Source organism: Nanorana parkeri, unplaced genomic scaffold, assembly GCF_000935625.1.
Source record: "Nanorana parkeri isolate BGI_ZX_2015 unplaced genomic scaffold, ASM93562v1 scaffold771, whole genome shotgun sequence".
NCBI lineage: Eukaryota > Metazoa > Chordata > Amphibia > Anura > Dicroglossidae > Nanorana > Nanorana parkeri.
This window is the reverse complement of record NW_017307039.1, coordinates 130,413-147,640: the sequence shown is the minus strand read 5'-3', so window position 1 is coordinate 147,640 and position 17,228 is coordinate 130,413. Positions and strand designations below refer to the sequence as shown.

At 41.5% G+C, this 17,228-nt stretch overlaps 1 protein-coding gene across 1 annotated transcript in view; it reads left to right on the top strand.

The window, feature by feature from the left end:
- PHLPP1 (PH domain and leucine rich repeat protein phosphatase 1) overlaps positions 1-17,228 on the top strand; it is a 127,170-nt gene that overhangs the window by 96,781 nt on the left and 13,161 nt on the right. Inside the window, exons 10-16 of the mRNA XM_018564661.1 lie at positions 1,900-1,995; positions 3,560-3,715; positions 8,045-8,245; positions 9,824-9,986; positions 11,961-12,091; positions 14,475-14,594; positions 15,605-15,799. Coding sequence (XP_018420163.1) covers positions 1,900-1,995; positions 3,560-3,715; positions 8,045-8,245; positions 9,824-9,986; positions 11,961-12,091; positions 14,475-14,594; positions 15,605-15,799 — 1,062 coding nt within the window. The remainder of the gene's footprint in view (positions 1-1,899; positions 1,996-3,559; positions 3,716-8,044; positions 8,246-9,823; positions 9,987-11,960; positions 12,092-14,474; positions 14,595-15,604; positions 15,800-17,228) is intronic.

Genomic DNA, 17,228 nt, shown 5'->3' with positions numbered 1-17,228 from the left:
CTCTGTTTAACATTACCTCAGATAAAACAGTGTAGTTGCTGATCTGATTACATTGACATTGAATAGCACTCTGTTAGAAGGCTTGGAAATGCACAAGAGTGACACCAAGGTGTGTAGAATTGTCATCGAAGAGATAAGATAAGCCAGTCTCTGACAGTAATGTAGGGGATGTGTTACTACAACTGGATCAAAGAAAGCTGCTACAGAAGTGGAGCCGTTGCCGATGGCTCATTCAGTCTTTCAGATGAAGCAAGGAATCAGGTCACTCCCTGCATTATAGTAATGTACACAGGTGTTGTATATACTTAGTTCGTGTGTGTGTGTGTGTGTGTGTGTGTGTGTGTGTGCCTAGAGTTGTACATAATCAGCTTTGCTCATTTACCAGCAATTGTATAGGTAGTCTCTCCGATTAGCTCAGCAAGCTGTGTATAATGGAATGGCCTTGCCTGAAAGTACTATTAAACTCTCACACATTTTTGCAGCAATGAATCCAGGTGAAACAAATATGCGTTACCCAGCAAAGTATTTCTTTACATTTTTGCCTAAGCACTTGTTTCCAAACAGCTGGCTTTAACTCTCTCGGCTCAGCTTCCCTGAACTTCCTGTTGAGCACAAGAGACAGTGAAGTCTCCAGCAGCTGTCAGTCTGCTAGCTTAGAGAAGGGGGGAGCAGGGTTTAGGGATCAGGGGAGAGGCCTGCCTTGCTGTGCCTGTGTGTTTGTGGATATGTATTCCAGAATCCTGCTTCACTCCTTACCCGGGTATCTTTGTCAGCGTGGGTGCTCGAAGTGACCGGGGATGCCGCCGCCAATACTGAAACTTGTTAAAGATGTCACCAGCACACCATATTGAAGTGAAGAACACGTCTGTTTATTGACGCTTTATGTCAAAACAAATAGCAACGTTTCGGGGGTCACACAGGGTCCCCTTCATCAGGCTTGAACTGACAGACATTCACTTCAATATGTGTGCTGGTGACATCTTTAACAATGTGTGTTTGCGGAGACACACACAGCTTATTACCGCACACAAGGGTAGCTCCATAGGACCCTGCAAAGGAAAGGAAAATGGGATAGCAGGGCCACTGCTCAGGGGACCGGCTGATTCTGCAAGAAGCCAAAACTTTAAAACATCAACGAGCAGCTTCCATTGTAAGTGATTTTATCAGCACTTGAAATGGCTTAAAAACCTTTGGACTGGATTGATTTATCAGATCTACCGATAATCTGGGACGATATTCACAAACGTTTTCATTATTGGTATCTGTTAAATTTACCAATAATAACTGATAATTCTTGAGGATCCGGCAGAAATTCACGCAGTGAGTGCCGCTGTGTGGCTGGCATCCCTCGATCAGCTGATGAAAGGTTCAGGAATACTAACAGCGGCTGGCGGCTCGGTAGGGGTTGACCAATATCAGGCGACTGCCTGCTGTTTATGTTCAGCTGCTGGCTCAGTGTCCTTGTGACCTTGTGACGCATCTTGAATAGCCTTACTACGTCTATCACCTGGGCCACCAGGAAATATTTAATCCAGTGACGTTATAAGGGAGTAGTATTACTGAAACGTTTTATATAGGGACTTGCATAACTTTATCCGGTATCTGATTAAAGTTGTGCTAACCGTGCAACGCAGAAGTTTCACATTGTGTGGCATTGTTTGTGATTGCTAACTATCCTCTTTCCAACAGTATGTGATCATATTATGCTGGCTTTCTGCTCCCTGGGGCGGAATTAACAATAAGCTCCTGTGTTAATTGACGATTGTTCTCTATAGAGAGTCTGTCTGTCTGTAAATAAAACACTCTGGTATCATTTCCATTAAAAAAAATGCAATCAACTGTTTTTATGGAATTCCTTTTGTAAACGCTGTTCACATGCAGCCATCTTGTTTTCTACAGGAATTGCATAGAATGCCTGCCTGAGTGGATTAGTGAGAGCAAAAACCTGGAGGTGCTGGATGTCAGTCATAATCGCCTGACTGCACTTCCTGCAAGGTGAGTGTTCTTCCGAGCTGACAGGTTAACAGTTATCAGATACTTGGATTCTCTTGTTTTAATCATTAATCTACCCTGAATTTAGAACAGCTGTATGTACATTGTGCACCAGTTATGTTCTGGAAAATGAACTTCAGACAGAACGTGCAGCAATAAATCCTAAATGTGGATAGTTCTGAATGACACGCCAATGCACCTAAACTACTGTGCATTGTGATGTGCGGCGTTGTTAAAAATAGGGCATTGCTGTGGGTAGTTTCTCTCCCCATGAAAAAACAGGAAGTTCAACTCGCAATAATTCTCTCGGTTTCACAAGGACAAAAACTTTAGCTGGATTTCCACTTTAAAGCATTGGTGGTGTTTACACCTATCCCTTCTGTAGGCAAACCTTTTTACTATAATAGGGCTAGCAGTACTACTGTTCTTATAAGATCTAGTTACATAGGTAATGATCACCAAAAGTGGGTTTTATTAAAGGAGAACTATTAGGTGAGTGATTTTCACTCAATCTCATAGTTGGTGCCGACGTGTGAGCGGAACACATACCGTCGCTCGCTCACTTTTCGATCATCTCCCTGCAGAGAACTGTTACTATCACTCATGGCTCCCTGCAGGGATTCCCCATCTCCGATCCTCCAGAGCTGACTGTCAGAACGCACAGGGAAGGGGGTGGGTACAGCTGGAGGGGGCGGGTACAGATAGGCAGAGCCAGGTGTCACTCACGCAGCTGGTTGGATCGCGACAGTAATGTCGGGATCCGTCCCGGCTGCAGCGGTCTCAGTTTTCCCGCGAGCTGTAGCTGGCGATATACTGAGCTTTGGGTCACAGGAGGATGCTAGTTTATGTCCTCCCGTGACCCTTAGGTGAACTATGGGGAAAAACACTTAACCCATAGTTCTTTTTAAGTAAAAAATATAATAAATGGGTCCATAATAAATTGTAGGATATGATCAATGTTTTAGTGTTTTTGTAAATTTCAGTTTGGGGTTTAAGCCCCCCTTTTTTCTTTTTTTTTTTTTTTTTTTTTTTTTTTTTTTTTTTAACCTGGCTAACTATGTAAAAAAACAAAAGTCCATTGAGTTTGTACCAGTGGTGATCTAAAACTAGTTAGAATAATTCTCCTGTGAACTGTAATCAGTCATTGCTACTTACCATAACATGAATAAAAAGCAAACGTAATAAAAGCACATTTTTAAGAACTGGTAGGTGTATGATAGTCATTCAGTCATGGACACAGGTGAACAGCCATATTGGATTTTTAATTCTTTATATTTTGGGGTGGCCGATAGCTATGGCTTCTGTCCCAGAGATGAGGCTGCTAAGGGTGTCTATCTTCTCTACTCTGCTGCATGAACCTGCCCGCAATCTTGATGAGAACAGACATGTTTATGGAATGATCATTTGAAGACAGTCATTAGCATGTAGGATTGTTCTCGCACATCCAGTCCTGTTAATGTGACTTTAGAGAGCTTTCCCTCCAAAAGTCTTAAGGGGTTTTTGTTTTTTTATTTGTCATAGTTACAAATTGTGTTTTATAGCATGCCTGTCTCATCTTGTCACACAGGCTTTTTTGTGCCAACGGGCTGCGGAAGTTTCTTGCAGGGTATAATCGGCTTCCCCGACTTCCCGAATGTATTGAGCGCACTCAGCTTGAGATACTAGATGTTCAGCATAACCAGCTTCTGGAACTTCCAGCCAACCTGCTTATGAAATCAGACAAGTAAGAGAAACTAAACATTTACAGGACATGCAGTATAATCCTAATAAAACAACGCTTTTCACAGTTGATTCAGATGAACATGGTGGAGACTCTTCTTTTTAAATCTATCTTCGTGTTGACTTTCAGATTAATCGGTTGCTAATGTGTTCAGACCTCCAGCTATACATTAATTTTCCTTCCGGTTATCAGAAAAATGCTCTTTAATCTTAATAGGTTTACAATCTTTGTATGTGTACAGATAAGTATTGATTAAATGGTTTTAGCAGGATTGAGAGACCTTAACGTGAAGTCATTTCTTTTTTTTTTTTTTTTTTCTGCAGCCAGGTATGTGAAATGATACGATAAGCTTAGTTATCGTTCAGGTATCTGCATTCTTTCCCTTCTATTTTCCGAAGCAAAAATGAACAGGTGACCTGAAAATCTTATCAGGGTTAGGAGGAGGAGGTTTTTTTTTTGTGTGTGTGGAGTTAATTACCAGTGAAGCATGTGATTTCAGATGGAGCTCTGCTTGTCCTTGTCAAGAGGAACAAGCTCCTACAATAAGCCGGTGATTTGTGATAAAATCCCATCCCATGCATTTTGAAAGCATAGTCACAACAGAGACTAAGTTTGTCTGCTTGACATCACAAGAGCATGAATGTAAATGTCAGTTACTTTAGTTTATACATTTTAGTTTTTCCATTCTTGCTTTTACCATCAAACTGCACTTTAACACTGAAAGTGTATAATGATTTACAGACAATTTATGGTCAGCTGTTTTACGTTTTATGTTAAGCTCCGGTAGCCACAGGGTAAAAAAAAGGAGCATATTTAAGATGCTTTGGGCATTGCTTATTGGGTATGGGGACTTGCTGAAGAGCGCAAGAATGGGCTGACGTCCTGGTTCTGCAAAAGCACAGGATCTCAACTAGTGATACTTGTACTTTAGGGTATTTTTGCATTTCATGAGTTTAATCGGCCAACTAATTATGAAAATAATCATTAGTTGCAACCCTAGATTAGTTGGCCGATTTTTCTGTTTTCAATCAGATTTTTAAAAAGAAATCCATCTTTTTATTTAAAATAAAATACACAGATGGAGTGTTACAAACATAATGTTTACTTCAGAATAAAATGGCACAATTGTATCGCGCTGGAACATAGGGCATTGCGGTACTGCACATTCCAGTGTAGGCGATTGCACTGTGTGCTGGAGGTGCCTTTGTGGTGACACCTCCATGTACCTCACACAGCAGAATCTGTCATGCTGAAACTGTATTATAATAGACATTTTAAATGGATTCGAGGATTTAAAATAATCTGAATTGAAGAACTCCACTCTAATGCCTATTAGCCTTGAAAACTGTCAGAATTGAATGTCAAGATTTACTGCAATGGGGTTCATATTAGGCTTGGCAATTTTCCGACTTTAAGATGCGTTTAAGTAATATTTTGATCCATGATAAAGTGATGGCTTGAAAAACATTTGCCTTTATTTCAGATGCTGGCTATATCACTTATGATGGATGCTGCTCCTTGATGTTTAAAAGTTTTAGTTTTCTGCAAACGCAGCTGGTGCCTTGAGCACTGGGTCTGACTTCCTGTTCTAGGGTGGCTCTTTTTCCTTTGTAGGGTCCTACGGAGCCACTCTTGTGTGCTAGTGAGCTGTGTGTGCCTGCAAACACACAGACACAGCAAAGAAAGCCACTCCTCTGCTCTTTGCTCCCTTCAAGTTAATAGACTGCTCTGTCCCGTGTGTTCTGGTACCGGACAGGGAGTTTAGGGAAGCCAAACTGAGTTGGAGCTGACTGGAAACATGACTGTATGTGCTTGGGCTCAAATGTAGGGGAATACTTTTTTGCTGGGCAATGTATATTTGTTTGCTATTGATTCATTACTGAGTAAAAATGTTTTAGAGTTTAATTAAATTGAATATTCAAGTAAATGGTAGCATTCTTAAAAAGCAATATTCCTTTTGTTTTACTTAATTGTGCATAGTTCCATTGTATGGAGTCTTCGGGTGGGCCACAATGATGCTCTGTTGCACGTTACGTTTTGGTGTGCGTCATCAGTCATATGACATGCCATAGACCGCTGTGCTCACCAGGGCACAATTTTCGGTAGTATTCCACACATGACATCAAGATGGTGTGTGAGCTCTATGTGCAGCCAAACTATCAGTATATGTTTATATGTGCGCCATCATTAAGTGGATGTGAAAATAAGAAATCTCTGCCAAGTGTAGGTTGTAGTCAGCAGGCAGATGTACTTGTTCTGTTTGCTCTGAGGTACTGTCAGTGTTGGTCACGGCAGTAGTAACAGAAGAAACGTGTCGTCCTAAATGATTACATCTCAGGCTGTTCCAGATGTGTTCAGATGAAATGTGTATCTGAGCCCCCAGCTCAGGGGTAGGTAACCTTGGCACTTCAGCTGTCGAACTGCAAGTCCCCTGAGGTATTGCGAGACTGAAAGCCACAGACACGATTCTGAGAGGAAGTTGTGGCTGCCATTTTGTGGCATGTCACATGAATAAAGCTGGCCGTACACTGGTAGATGTTCGTACAAACGTTTATTGGAAAATCCCCATCATAACATTTGATAACGCCATCAGAGACTTGGCAAATGTTGTCCCAAATGTTTTCAATTTGGAATGAATGCAGTTTGCTGAAGGAAAACCACATTCACTGTGTAAATTTTCCATTCTGTTCTTTTTGATTTTTTTTTTTTTCTGTCATTGTGGTCAAAAACGAATGTTGATTTGACCCCATTAACTATTAGAAAATTGACCGAACGTTCTGAAAACCAATTTATAGGAACAGAATTTTACTGGTGTATGGCCAGCTTAAGAACTTATAACCTCCTGTAACCTAAGGCGCTGGGGATTGCTGAATACAGACATCAGGAATATTGCTGGTTTGTAGGTATTGTTAGGTTAAAGTTGTATTAAACTCTCAAACTTTTCAACAATGAATCTAGCTCAAACAAATGAACTTCCTGTCCAGTACAAGATCACAAGGGACAGAGCAGACTCCAGCAACTGTTCATCTACTAGCTTGGAGAAGGGAGCGGAGGGGAGTAGCTCTATTTGCTGTGTTTGTGGAGAGACGCACAGCTTACTAGTGCACACAAGGGTGGCTCCATAGGACCCTGAAAAGAAAAAGAGACACCCTAGAACAGGAAGTCAGTACCAGTGCTCAGGGGACCAGCTAATTCTGCAGGCAACTCAAACTTTTAAACATCAAGGAGCAGCAGCTATTGTAATTGATTTCATAGGCATTTGAAATAGCTTAAAGCTCTTTTGGCTTCACTTGCAATAATAGCACAGCCTTCAGAATGGCTATGTCCAGTGTTTTTGGTGACAGGTACACTTTAAAGCAAAAGTGTAATTCTGTGGGAGAGGTATGACTGACTGGTGACTGACTTTTTCCACAAAGAATTGGCACACTGACACATTCTAGCATTTAGAACAGTCTGTATCCTTACCCTGTTTGAAGTAATTAAATGTTCAGTGTTGCTTTGTGAATTGGATAATTAGATGTTCCAGTACACAAGAGTTCAGAGTTTGGCAGTATATTAACTAGCCGAGGCTGTGTTTGTACAGCCCAATGTGAAGCAGTCAACCTGGTTTTACCTATCTCCCTCCCCCTCTTTTCCCAGATAGCCGCACACAGGCATAATTGCCTGGCACCAGCATTCTTCTTTGGAAAGCTCCAGAACTTGCCTGTGCAAACTGGCCGGCCTAGCTCTCTGCTTTCAGTGCACTCACTGACTTTGCTCTTCAGAGTCCCACGTGACCCTTTATTACAGGCAGCAAGTTCTAACAAGCTGCTGAGAAGTCCTGCTGAAAAGTTGCTTTATATTTAACTCCTTCAGGAATCTAATGGCCATGATGTATATTTGTGTTGAAAGAATAGCGGCATCTAGCACAGAGGTATGCAAACTCCGGCCCTCGTAGCTGTGGTGAAACTACAAATCGCATCTTGCATCGGCCTCTGGGAGTCATGCCTGTGGCTGTCAGTCTTGCAATGCCTAATGAGATTTGTAGTTCCAAAGCAGCTGGAGGGCCGGAGTTGGCATACCCATTATCTAGGGGATTCTATTGATGCAGAAAAACGTTTTCTTCTTAGATAGAACACCAGCTTCCCAGGCAATCAGGGGGCAGGTTATGACCCACCTCCCGGCTTCCTGATAATCCGGGCCCATGGATGCCTGTATCTGTATTCTGTATCCGCAAGTACTGAACAAAAAAATATCGGTACTACACCCTACATAGTTTCTACAAAGTTTGGGCTTGAAGATTATTTTATTTCTTTATGTGCTTAAATCAACTTATTTATTTATTTTTCACAGCTTAAGATGCTTAAACGTATCCGCCAATAATTTGGAAATGCTTCCAGCAGCGTGTCAGTCTGAAGAGACACCGAGCTCATTGCAAGAGCTTTATGTGACCAATAATAACCTGACTGACAAGTGTGTGTCCTTGCTAACTGGACATCCCCATCTGAAGATTCTGCACATGGCCTTCAATCACCTACAGACCTTTCCAGCCAGGTTTGTGGTGTTTCTGGATTATTTCCCATGCGTTTTGATTCACTGATCTGTCTCTTATAGAAATATGTCTCATGAAGTGACTATCGTAAAGTGTAAAATGCCTGCAGCTGGGATCAGATTTTATTTTTATTTTTTTTCTTTCAAAATGTATACAAAGGCAGTGATGTAAAAAAAAAAACCTCTGGTAACAAATATTCACAGTACCTTTCTGCAGATCACAGCAGTATCTTCGGTTAGTGGTATGGTGCAGTTTCCTTAAAGGAGAATTATGAGGTGAGTGCTTTGCACTCAGCCTCATAATCTGAGCCGACCTGTGACAATGAAACTGTCACAGGTCGGCTCAGTAGATCAGTTAGTGAGCGAGCACATACCGGCGCTCGCTCACGTCTCGAGCTATCCCCGCAGGTGAGCCGTGACAGGGGAGTGGCTGGATTCCCCCCTCCCGTGTCCGATCCTCCAGCGCTGACTGGCGGAACGGACGGGGGAGGGGGCGCATACAGCTGGCTCTCTAGATAGGCAGAGCCAGCTGTCACTCAACCAGCTGGGTGTATCCAGACATAAATGTCGGGATCTGTTTCATCTGCGGCATCTCGGTATAGTGAGCTTTCGCTGACGTGAGGACGCTAGTTTGTGTCCTCCCGTTACCCTTCGGAGAACTATGGGGAAAAGCCCTAACCCCATAGTTCTCTAACTGTTGGATTCTGACCAAGAATACATATTAGCAGACTGATTGGAAGATGAATATTGCATGTTGTGGGAATGCAGGCAGCCGCCTCTTTCCAATAGTGGAAAGGCTTAGGACAGTGCTGCAGCAAGTGGATCACATCCTCTTGCGTCCCGCCACATCTGGTCCAATTAGGATTGGATCTACAGTACACGTTGTTGCAAAGGTGCCCATACACCCTTCGATTTACGTTCGGAAATAGTCCAGGAATGGTCTTTGGAACGATAATCGATCAGTTGATGGGACACCAAAGATTTTAATTACTGTAATTCTGGATGAATTTCCTCGATCGGTCAAGCTTGATTTTTTTTTCGAATCGTATGAAAATGAATGGGTTAGTGGCGTTTTCGTACGAAAAAATCGCAGCAAGAACACCGCACGTGCGCAAACGAAAATCTGTTCTGTCGACCGACAATATTCAGTGAGTTAGTATTGCTAACGAACGATTATCGAAATCGACATTGGCCTCTGCTTGGTGGGCTATTTGAGCAAGAATCGAACGGGGGTTCTTGGCAGCAATGAATTTCCAATCCAAAAATCTATAGGTGTTATGGCTAGCTTAAAATGGTGGCGGGAGGGTTACAAGAACTATGCGTTATAGAGTGGTGTCAGCTTACAAGATTGTTTCCATGAATTTGTAGCCATTGTGTTGGTCCTGAGTCCACTTCTTTTTTAGCTTTGGCTACGGTTAGGATTTTTAACTAATAAATATTCTTCTAGTCTTGTGTACTGCTAATTATGTTTTTAAAAAGTGTGTTTTCTCAATTGCAGTAAAAAGTTGCAGTTGAACTTCACATTCCTTGTTTCTCTGTCTTCTTGGCAAATAATTACTACTTTTTTTTTTCTTTACATAGCAAAATGGCCAAACTGGAAGAGCTGGAAGAGATAGATATCAGTGGAAACAAACTGAAAGCCATACCAACCACCATCATGAACTGCAGACGTATGCACACAGTCATCGCCCACTCCAACTGCATAGAAGTCTTCCCTGAAGTTATGCAGCTCGCAGAGATCAAGGTCAGTGAAGTTTTATCACACTGTGTTAAAGTCCAAAAAAAGCTGATACTTTGCATCTGTTAAACTGCAACTCTGAAACGGCAGTCAGCCGCATGAAAGCAATACTGACGTTCCTGTTCTACTTTGTAGTATAAAAGCAATGCCACAGGCATATATTTTCCTTCTCTCCACTTTCATTTTTTTTTTTTTAAATGGTTAGAATGGGGGATGCAGAGCTCGACAAGTTATAATAAAAACAACAAAAAAACAGGAGCTGTGTATGCAGAATCACATTTCCTGTCAAGGAATCGGACTAATAACACTGACATCAGAGTTCCCTTACTACAAAAAAAACGACTCTAAAATAACTTTTTTTTTTTTTTAGCCTGATTCACACCTACGAGATAGTATTTTTGCGCATTAAAAACCTCTGTTTTTAAGAGCAGATTGTGGCACATTTAAATAAATGGACCATACGGATACAAAAACACGCACACTAAATGAAACGCACATTTTCAAACGTTTCCTATTTGTCCAAAAAGAGCTGAGATCTGACCCAAAGAAGCTCATGTACTTTTTCCAGCAACAGGCATTTTGCTTATTGTGACAAAACACTCAGATGTGCACAGGGGCCATAAGAATGACTAGGACTTTTTGGGTGAAGCAATTTGTCACGCTGAATCAGCTGCGACAATACGCTGAGTGTAAACCACTCCGTAGGGCTGAAAGCTTTTCTAAACCCAATATAATTTGAGCTCATTTGTCTTGAGGTGTTTACTGTATTCGTTTTCTGTTTTTCAGGCCTTCTCCCCCTTTTTTCATCTAGTTATCCCCTAATAAGACTTCCTGTCTGTGGGTGGGATACTCCAATGTATCTGTGGAGGGAGCAAAGGTTGCCACCCAGGCTGGACTTTGAACATGTCCGCTCATGTTTATTTCCATTACGGGGGTGGTGGGATTAGTAGTTTATACAACTGTTTTTGCTTCCAGGTCATCTCACAGGAATTGACAAGGACACTGCATTTCTAACAACAGTTATTTTCTGTACTTGTTAAAAATGCTTTTGGCCTTTAAATGAAAACCAATGCAGCCACCACATGTAAGGACTGGGAAGCTGTAGTATATTACATTTTTATTATTAAGTTTAGTTCTACCTAAAGCCCAACACCAGGGAAATTACAAGGTTTCCCTTGCAGTTGGGCCGCCCCTGCACCGCAAGGGTTAACTGCTAGTTTATGCCTTAGGGACAGGAAAAAGCTCTTTTACTTACCTGATTCCCCTCTCACCCAGAAGTCGGTGCTCTGCTCTTCTCCCCTCCACTCCGGCTGTGGACTGTCCCTTGGCATCCTCGCGTACAGTGCAGACCTGTGAAGCCTGTATTGTACTTTAGACTGCCCAAGCAAAGTGGAGAAGATGCATCGAGGACCGGTCTAGGAGCCCGGAGGGAGTTGGCAAGAGTGGGGATCCGGTAAGTAAACCAGCTTTTTTTTTTTTTTCTCCTGTCCCTAGGAAGTAAAGGAGACGTTAACCCTTGCAGTGCAGGGGCAGCCTCACTGCAAGGGAAAACTTCATTTCCCTGGAGTTGGACGTTAAGTCTGTTTTTAGGAAATTCCAGAAAACATGACCTGTTTGGTGGTACTTGAGAATGGATTATACACCCCTAAAAATGTGTATGCACATTTGACTGGGGGTTGTGGGGGGTCAATTAAAAGTCCCTGAATTCATATAGGCAGAAACACAAATGTAATAGTTACATAAAAAGTGTCTTTTGGATAATTTTACAGTAACACGAAAGTGCTTATTGAGCAAGGACTGCAAAGTGTTAATGTGGTCTTTATAGACTGCTAATACTGTTTGAACTTCTGTTATGATGTTTCATGACGGGTTATGCAGTAGCAAGACTCTCTGACCTACATTATTTTATAATAATCTAAGAAGGCTTGTATTTTATAATGTTTAACTTTATTGGCTTTCCTTTCCAACACATTCTTACAGTGTGTGGACTTGAGTTGCAACGAACTGAGTGAAATCACATTGCCTGAAACTCTCCCTCCCAAGCTACAAGAACTGGACTTGACTGGCAATGCAAGGCTGCTGTTGGATCATAAAACCCTGGAGCTGCTTAAGTGAGTGGCCTTTGCTTTGTCATGTGATTTTCCACTTGATATTGCAGCATATGACAGTACATTAGGAAAAGCATACAATACAGCTGGGGGCAAGCACTACTTTTACTGAGAAATACAGCTGTATGGCATAATTGCACAGTTATTATGTAATGATACCTGGAACTCAATGTGAACTGAACAGAAAAGACTAATGTTGCTTTTCGACCTTCAGTGCCTTTCCTGAGGAAAAATTGCAGAAGTGGTTCTATTTCTTTTAACCTATTTAGAAAGAAATGATTGTATGCATCTAGCTGTATTATATGTCCAAATTGTATTTTGATTATTAAATATTTTCAAAGCCAACCTGCACATATTTAAAATGTTAAAAGCAGGCGCTAAAAAAAAGAGGCACAATTGCAGATTTTGAAGATCTGCTCAAGATCTGGTCTGGACATGGTGTGAACAAGCCCTTTGACAACTTGAGTGTAGTGGACTGCCATGCTTTGCAATAGTCTGTTTCATGACTGTTAGAACATGTGTCATGAGAGTGAACTGACGGTTCTAAAACCAGATGGTCTTATAATTTAGTGCCTCACCACGGTTCATGATTTTATGGTTTTGGAGCAAAGTATGAAGCATGTCCTAGATCCTTTTCCACAATTCCCAAACTACTAGACAGGTCCATTATGTGTGTAAAAAGGTTCCTAACCCTGAAACATCCCTGAAAATGGTTTCAGTGGGCTGGGTTGAGGTGAGCTAGCCGAGTGAGTACAAAGTACCACTTAAGTAATACTAACAGGGTGAACAACTAACAAAAGGGTGAAGAGTTTGGAGAAGGCAGGAGAAGTGAACAATCTAGGACAACATAGTTGAACTGAAAATTGTGAGCTGAATTGGAGAATTTTTCAAATTCAACTATGTTGTCCTAGATTGTTCACTTCTCCTGCCTTCTCCAAACTCTTCACCCTTTTGTGAATAACCCAGTTAGTAATTTGTTTTTGGAGCACATGCCTTTTTAGGACCTGGGTTTGGCCGTGCTCCAGGTTTGTGACCACCTTTCGGGTTCTAGTGTTATCTGCAGTCTATTTTTCCATGTAGTTTTGTTGGTGGCGGGAACCCCTGGAGAAGTAAAGTATATCACAAAGAGATCATGTCCGGGGAGTGGCGATGGTCTTCATTTAATTTCTGTGTGAATGTCAAGCCTGAAGTTGAGACCTGGACCATTGAGGCAGCAAAATTTTGTTTCAAAATCTAAAAATTTGTAAAATGGAAAACTTTTTTTTTTTTTTAAATCTCTGGATAGAGTGGTGAGGTAGACACCTGTTTGGAGGACAACTGTTTAGGCTGGTAATTCCCCTCACTTTCGGAGATCTCCAACTTTCTATTGTATCTCTGTGGCAGAAAGTGAAGGGAAATTTCCCCAATGGCATGCAAACAGCAAAACATAACAAAATAACTTGACAGGACTCTTAACCTTTCCCTATTCTATCCAAAACAAAAAAAGTTTTGGTTTTACAAACACTTTACTCATTGCTACCCACTTGGTGTCTACATAATTGAAACTATTGAAATAAACATGCTATGAGGTATTTTTTTGGCAGAAGATAACTGTAAGGCTAATGTACCGAGAATTCATGTCTACTTCAAAGTAAGCAGACAATAGAAATATGAGCATGGCCATTCAGCCCTTGCCGGGCGTTGCAGTAGGCTGTTTAGTTAGGGATGGGATTGGACTGTTAATGGGCTCTCATATTCTCTATTTGGGATGAGACCTCCATACATTTATCTCTTGAAAGAAGTCTTTGTAAATTGTTCTTATTTACACACAGGCCCTTTGATGCAATGTGTTTTCTGTTTGTTTTTCCGTTACAAGTGAAGGGGTTAAGTATCCCAACTGCATGTAACTTTTTTAAGTCCTGAACTAGTCAGTGATACAATTACTTGTTGTAGAAACTTTCCTCAGCAGCAGTGATTATAGGTCACCTTTGTGGAATTGTACCCTGGTCACCGGACTCCTCTGTCATGAATTATTCTTTATTCTATACCTGACTGACGCAGCAAAATCAGGATTGGTGTTTTGTAATGATACACCTGGTGCTGCAGTATACTATAATTATGTACCAAATGATGTCATAACATCTGTGTTCATAGATTGTGTCTCATAAAAGAGACAAATGATCTCTGACCCTGCTGTGTTTTCCCCCTTGCAACAGACCCTGGTATTCTGTATGGCTCATTTACATACCCTTTTATCACCTCTCAGAACACTTGTTCTGGTGGTGTTTGGCATCTGGGTTTTAAAGGAACAATGTCCCAAATCAAATTGTTCATTAAAAACCAATAACTTGGAAGTCACTTCACTAATATTTGACTCTAAGCTGTGTTTTATCTGTTTTTATCTTAGCAGTAACATTCGATGTTTCAAAGTGGATCAGCCTACATGTGGATTTTCTGCCAATGAAGCATCTGGAGCCCCTGCTGTTTGGAGCCACGGATACACAGAGGCCTCAGGAGTCAAGAACAAGTATGTTCCATCATGCATGCATAGACCAAGTTCATACCTCCCTCTGGAAGCCTTCAGCAGCTTGGGTTACATTTGTCAAGACAAAACTCTTGCAACCAGCACATATTTTCCATTTAGATGATAAAGGTGGCATTAATTATTTAGTGGCGCAGAAGAGGGGGCCCAGCAGTTCCACTAGTGTGACCCGGTTTAGGTTCCTCTCAAGCCCAAAAGGCTTTGAGATTCTGTCAATTAAAATTAGCTATGGCTGTCTATTTGGTCAGTAGAACCAGTCGGAGTCCCTGCCCCTGCAGGTTTCAACATATGGGCATCATCATGAGTGGTAGATAACACCTGTAGCCACATTTAAATGTAAAGTTTCTGCACTTTTATCAGTCGAAGAATTGTCTCTCAGTTGAGAATGTTATAGCAGTTTGTACATTTGAGCTTGAATGTGGAAATGTACTGAATTGTAGACTACATATTTTGAGTTCCTCGTGTTTTGCCACATGAAACTTGAGTCTGGGAACAGCAGAGCAGGTCACAACTTCAGGTACTATGTTGCCCTTTCTTCTTTTCCTTTGTTGGCAGCGGTTGCTATGAGACCCAGTGTAAGCGATGTGGTCTGCCTTCACAGCAGTGTGTATACTGCTGCAAGGACAACCCAACATTTCATCTTCATTCATTGATGGCTGAAATGTTCTGCTTTCAAGTGTCGGAACAGAATGATGTCAGCTAGGAGGAATGTTAACTGCTTGCCTGCCACCTGCTCTAGAGGGTTTCACTAAACTATATTCCCACAGGACCCGTCCAAGGTCCTGTGGGAAACTACCTTTCCTTTTGTACTTGTTATGGAAATAGAGGTTTAGCAACATCAGTTCGGAAAACTCGTGGGGAAAAAAAAGTATACATATTGTATGTTTTAAATGTGGTATTTAATGGGTTTTGCTTTTGTGTCCATTGTATTTTGTAGAATCTAGATAAATATCAAGTCTGTTCCTAAATGTAGTTCCGTTTCTTCATATCTTCAGGTTATGTGTTGCCTCCCTTTTGGTTAACAACTTCTGTGATAACCGAGAAGCAGTGTATGGTGTGTTTGATGGAGAGCGTAATGTAGAGGTGCCTAGCTTACTACAGTGTACGATGTGTGACATACTGGCAGATGAGCTTCAGAAGACCAAGAGTGAAGAGGAATATATGGGAAACACCTTTCTCGTCATGCAAAGGTAATCTTCATACATTTCCACTTCTCATCATAGTTTTTTTAACCTGTGAGCTATAAAAAACAAAAGGAAAAAATGTTGACACTTTGTATTAAAATGTGAACGCTGTACTTTATATATGTTGTGCCTCTTATTTGGTAGTGATGCCCAACTAGCAGTTGGCACGCAATTGCAGAGCAGTGCAAAACAATATGGGTGATATATAAATATTTCCATCTTTACTTTTTCATTCATCCTGTCTTGCAAAGGCAGTGATGCTATCTTAGCCTAGCAACACTTCTTTAACCCTTTTACTGTCTAAACTTTAGGCTATGTTCACACCATGTCCGGAGCAGTGCGTTTTTGCCGCTTTTTAATTATTATTTTTTTAGCCTAAAATGGGCTATAAGGTGCAATCCAGTGCGTTTGCATGTGTTTTTGATGTGTTCAAGTGCAATCCAGACCATAGAAAGTAAGAGGAGCAGTATTTTTATTTTATTTTTTTCATCTGGACTGGAACGGACTGCGCTGGTGTGAACAGAGCCCTGAAATGCCATAGGGATACATTGGGATGCTTTTTTTTTTTGTTCCAGGAACAAATTGTTCTGGTTTGGATATGGTGTAAACAAGCCCTAAGGGATACAGCAACGCTCATGGTCACTTTAGTGAACACATACTACAGCCGCTGGGACTGTTTCCTTGTGTAAAGCTGACTGTCAGCTTTACACTGGAAGCGATTCTGGAGGCTGAGCTGCCACCAGATCTCTCGCAGGGGCCTGACACCATTGCCTTGCTTTTCGGTCTCTTCTGCCCCTCCTGCAGGAGACTAGCAAAAATCCATTTGCCGATCTCCTTCCTGCTGAATGAGGCCGAAAGCGACGCTGATTGCATCACCTTCCGTCTCTTGGATGTCATTCTCTGACTAGAGAAGATCTAACAGCTTCTTTGGAGTGAAAAGGTGTCACTAGGGGTCTAATAGGCCCCTTAAGTTACCTTGAAGAGCACCTGTCTCCACTAGTACGTTATCAAATAGGGGGCTTGTGAGACCTCTTGTGTGATGGCAATGAAGTAAAAAAAAAAAAAGTTAAGTACATGTACAAATGTTCCCACGAGCGTACATATATTATACGTATAAACATAGGCTGGGTGCGCCTACATACAAAAAAAGGCTACACATGTTAGAAGAGACTTATGTGAATGTGCAACTATGTAAAGCGCTGCGTAAATTGTCCGCTCTATAGACACACCTGTAATAAATTGTGTGCAAAAACAACAAAAAACACCTTGGCAGTGAAAGAGTTAAACAAACCTTCTGTGGCAATGTAAGGTCCTCTCTATTGAAAGCCTCGCACCCCCAAAAGTTTTGAAATAGCCTGCAAAGGCGATTTAAAAATAAAGCTGTCACTCTGGGAGGCACAGGTGACATCACCATGCCTTACTGCTGACTTCTGGG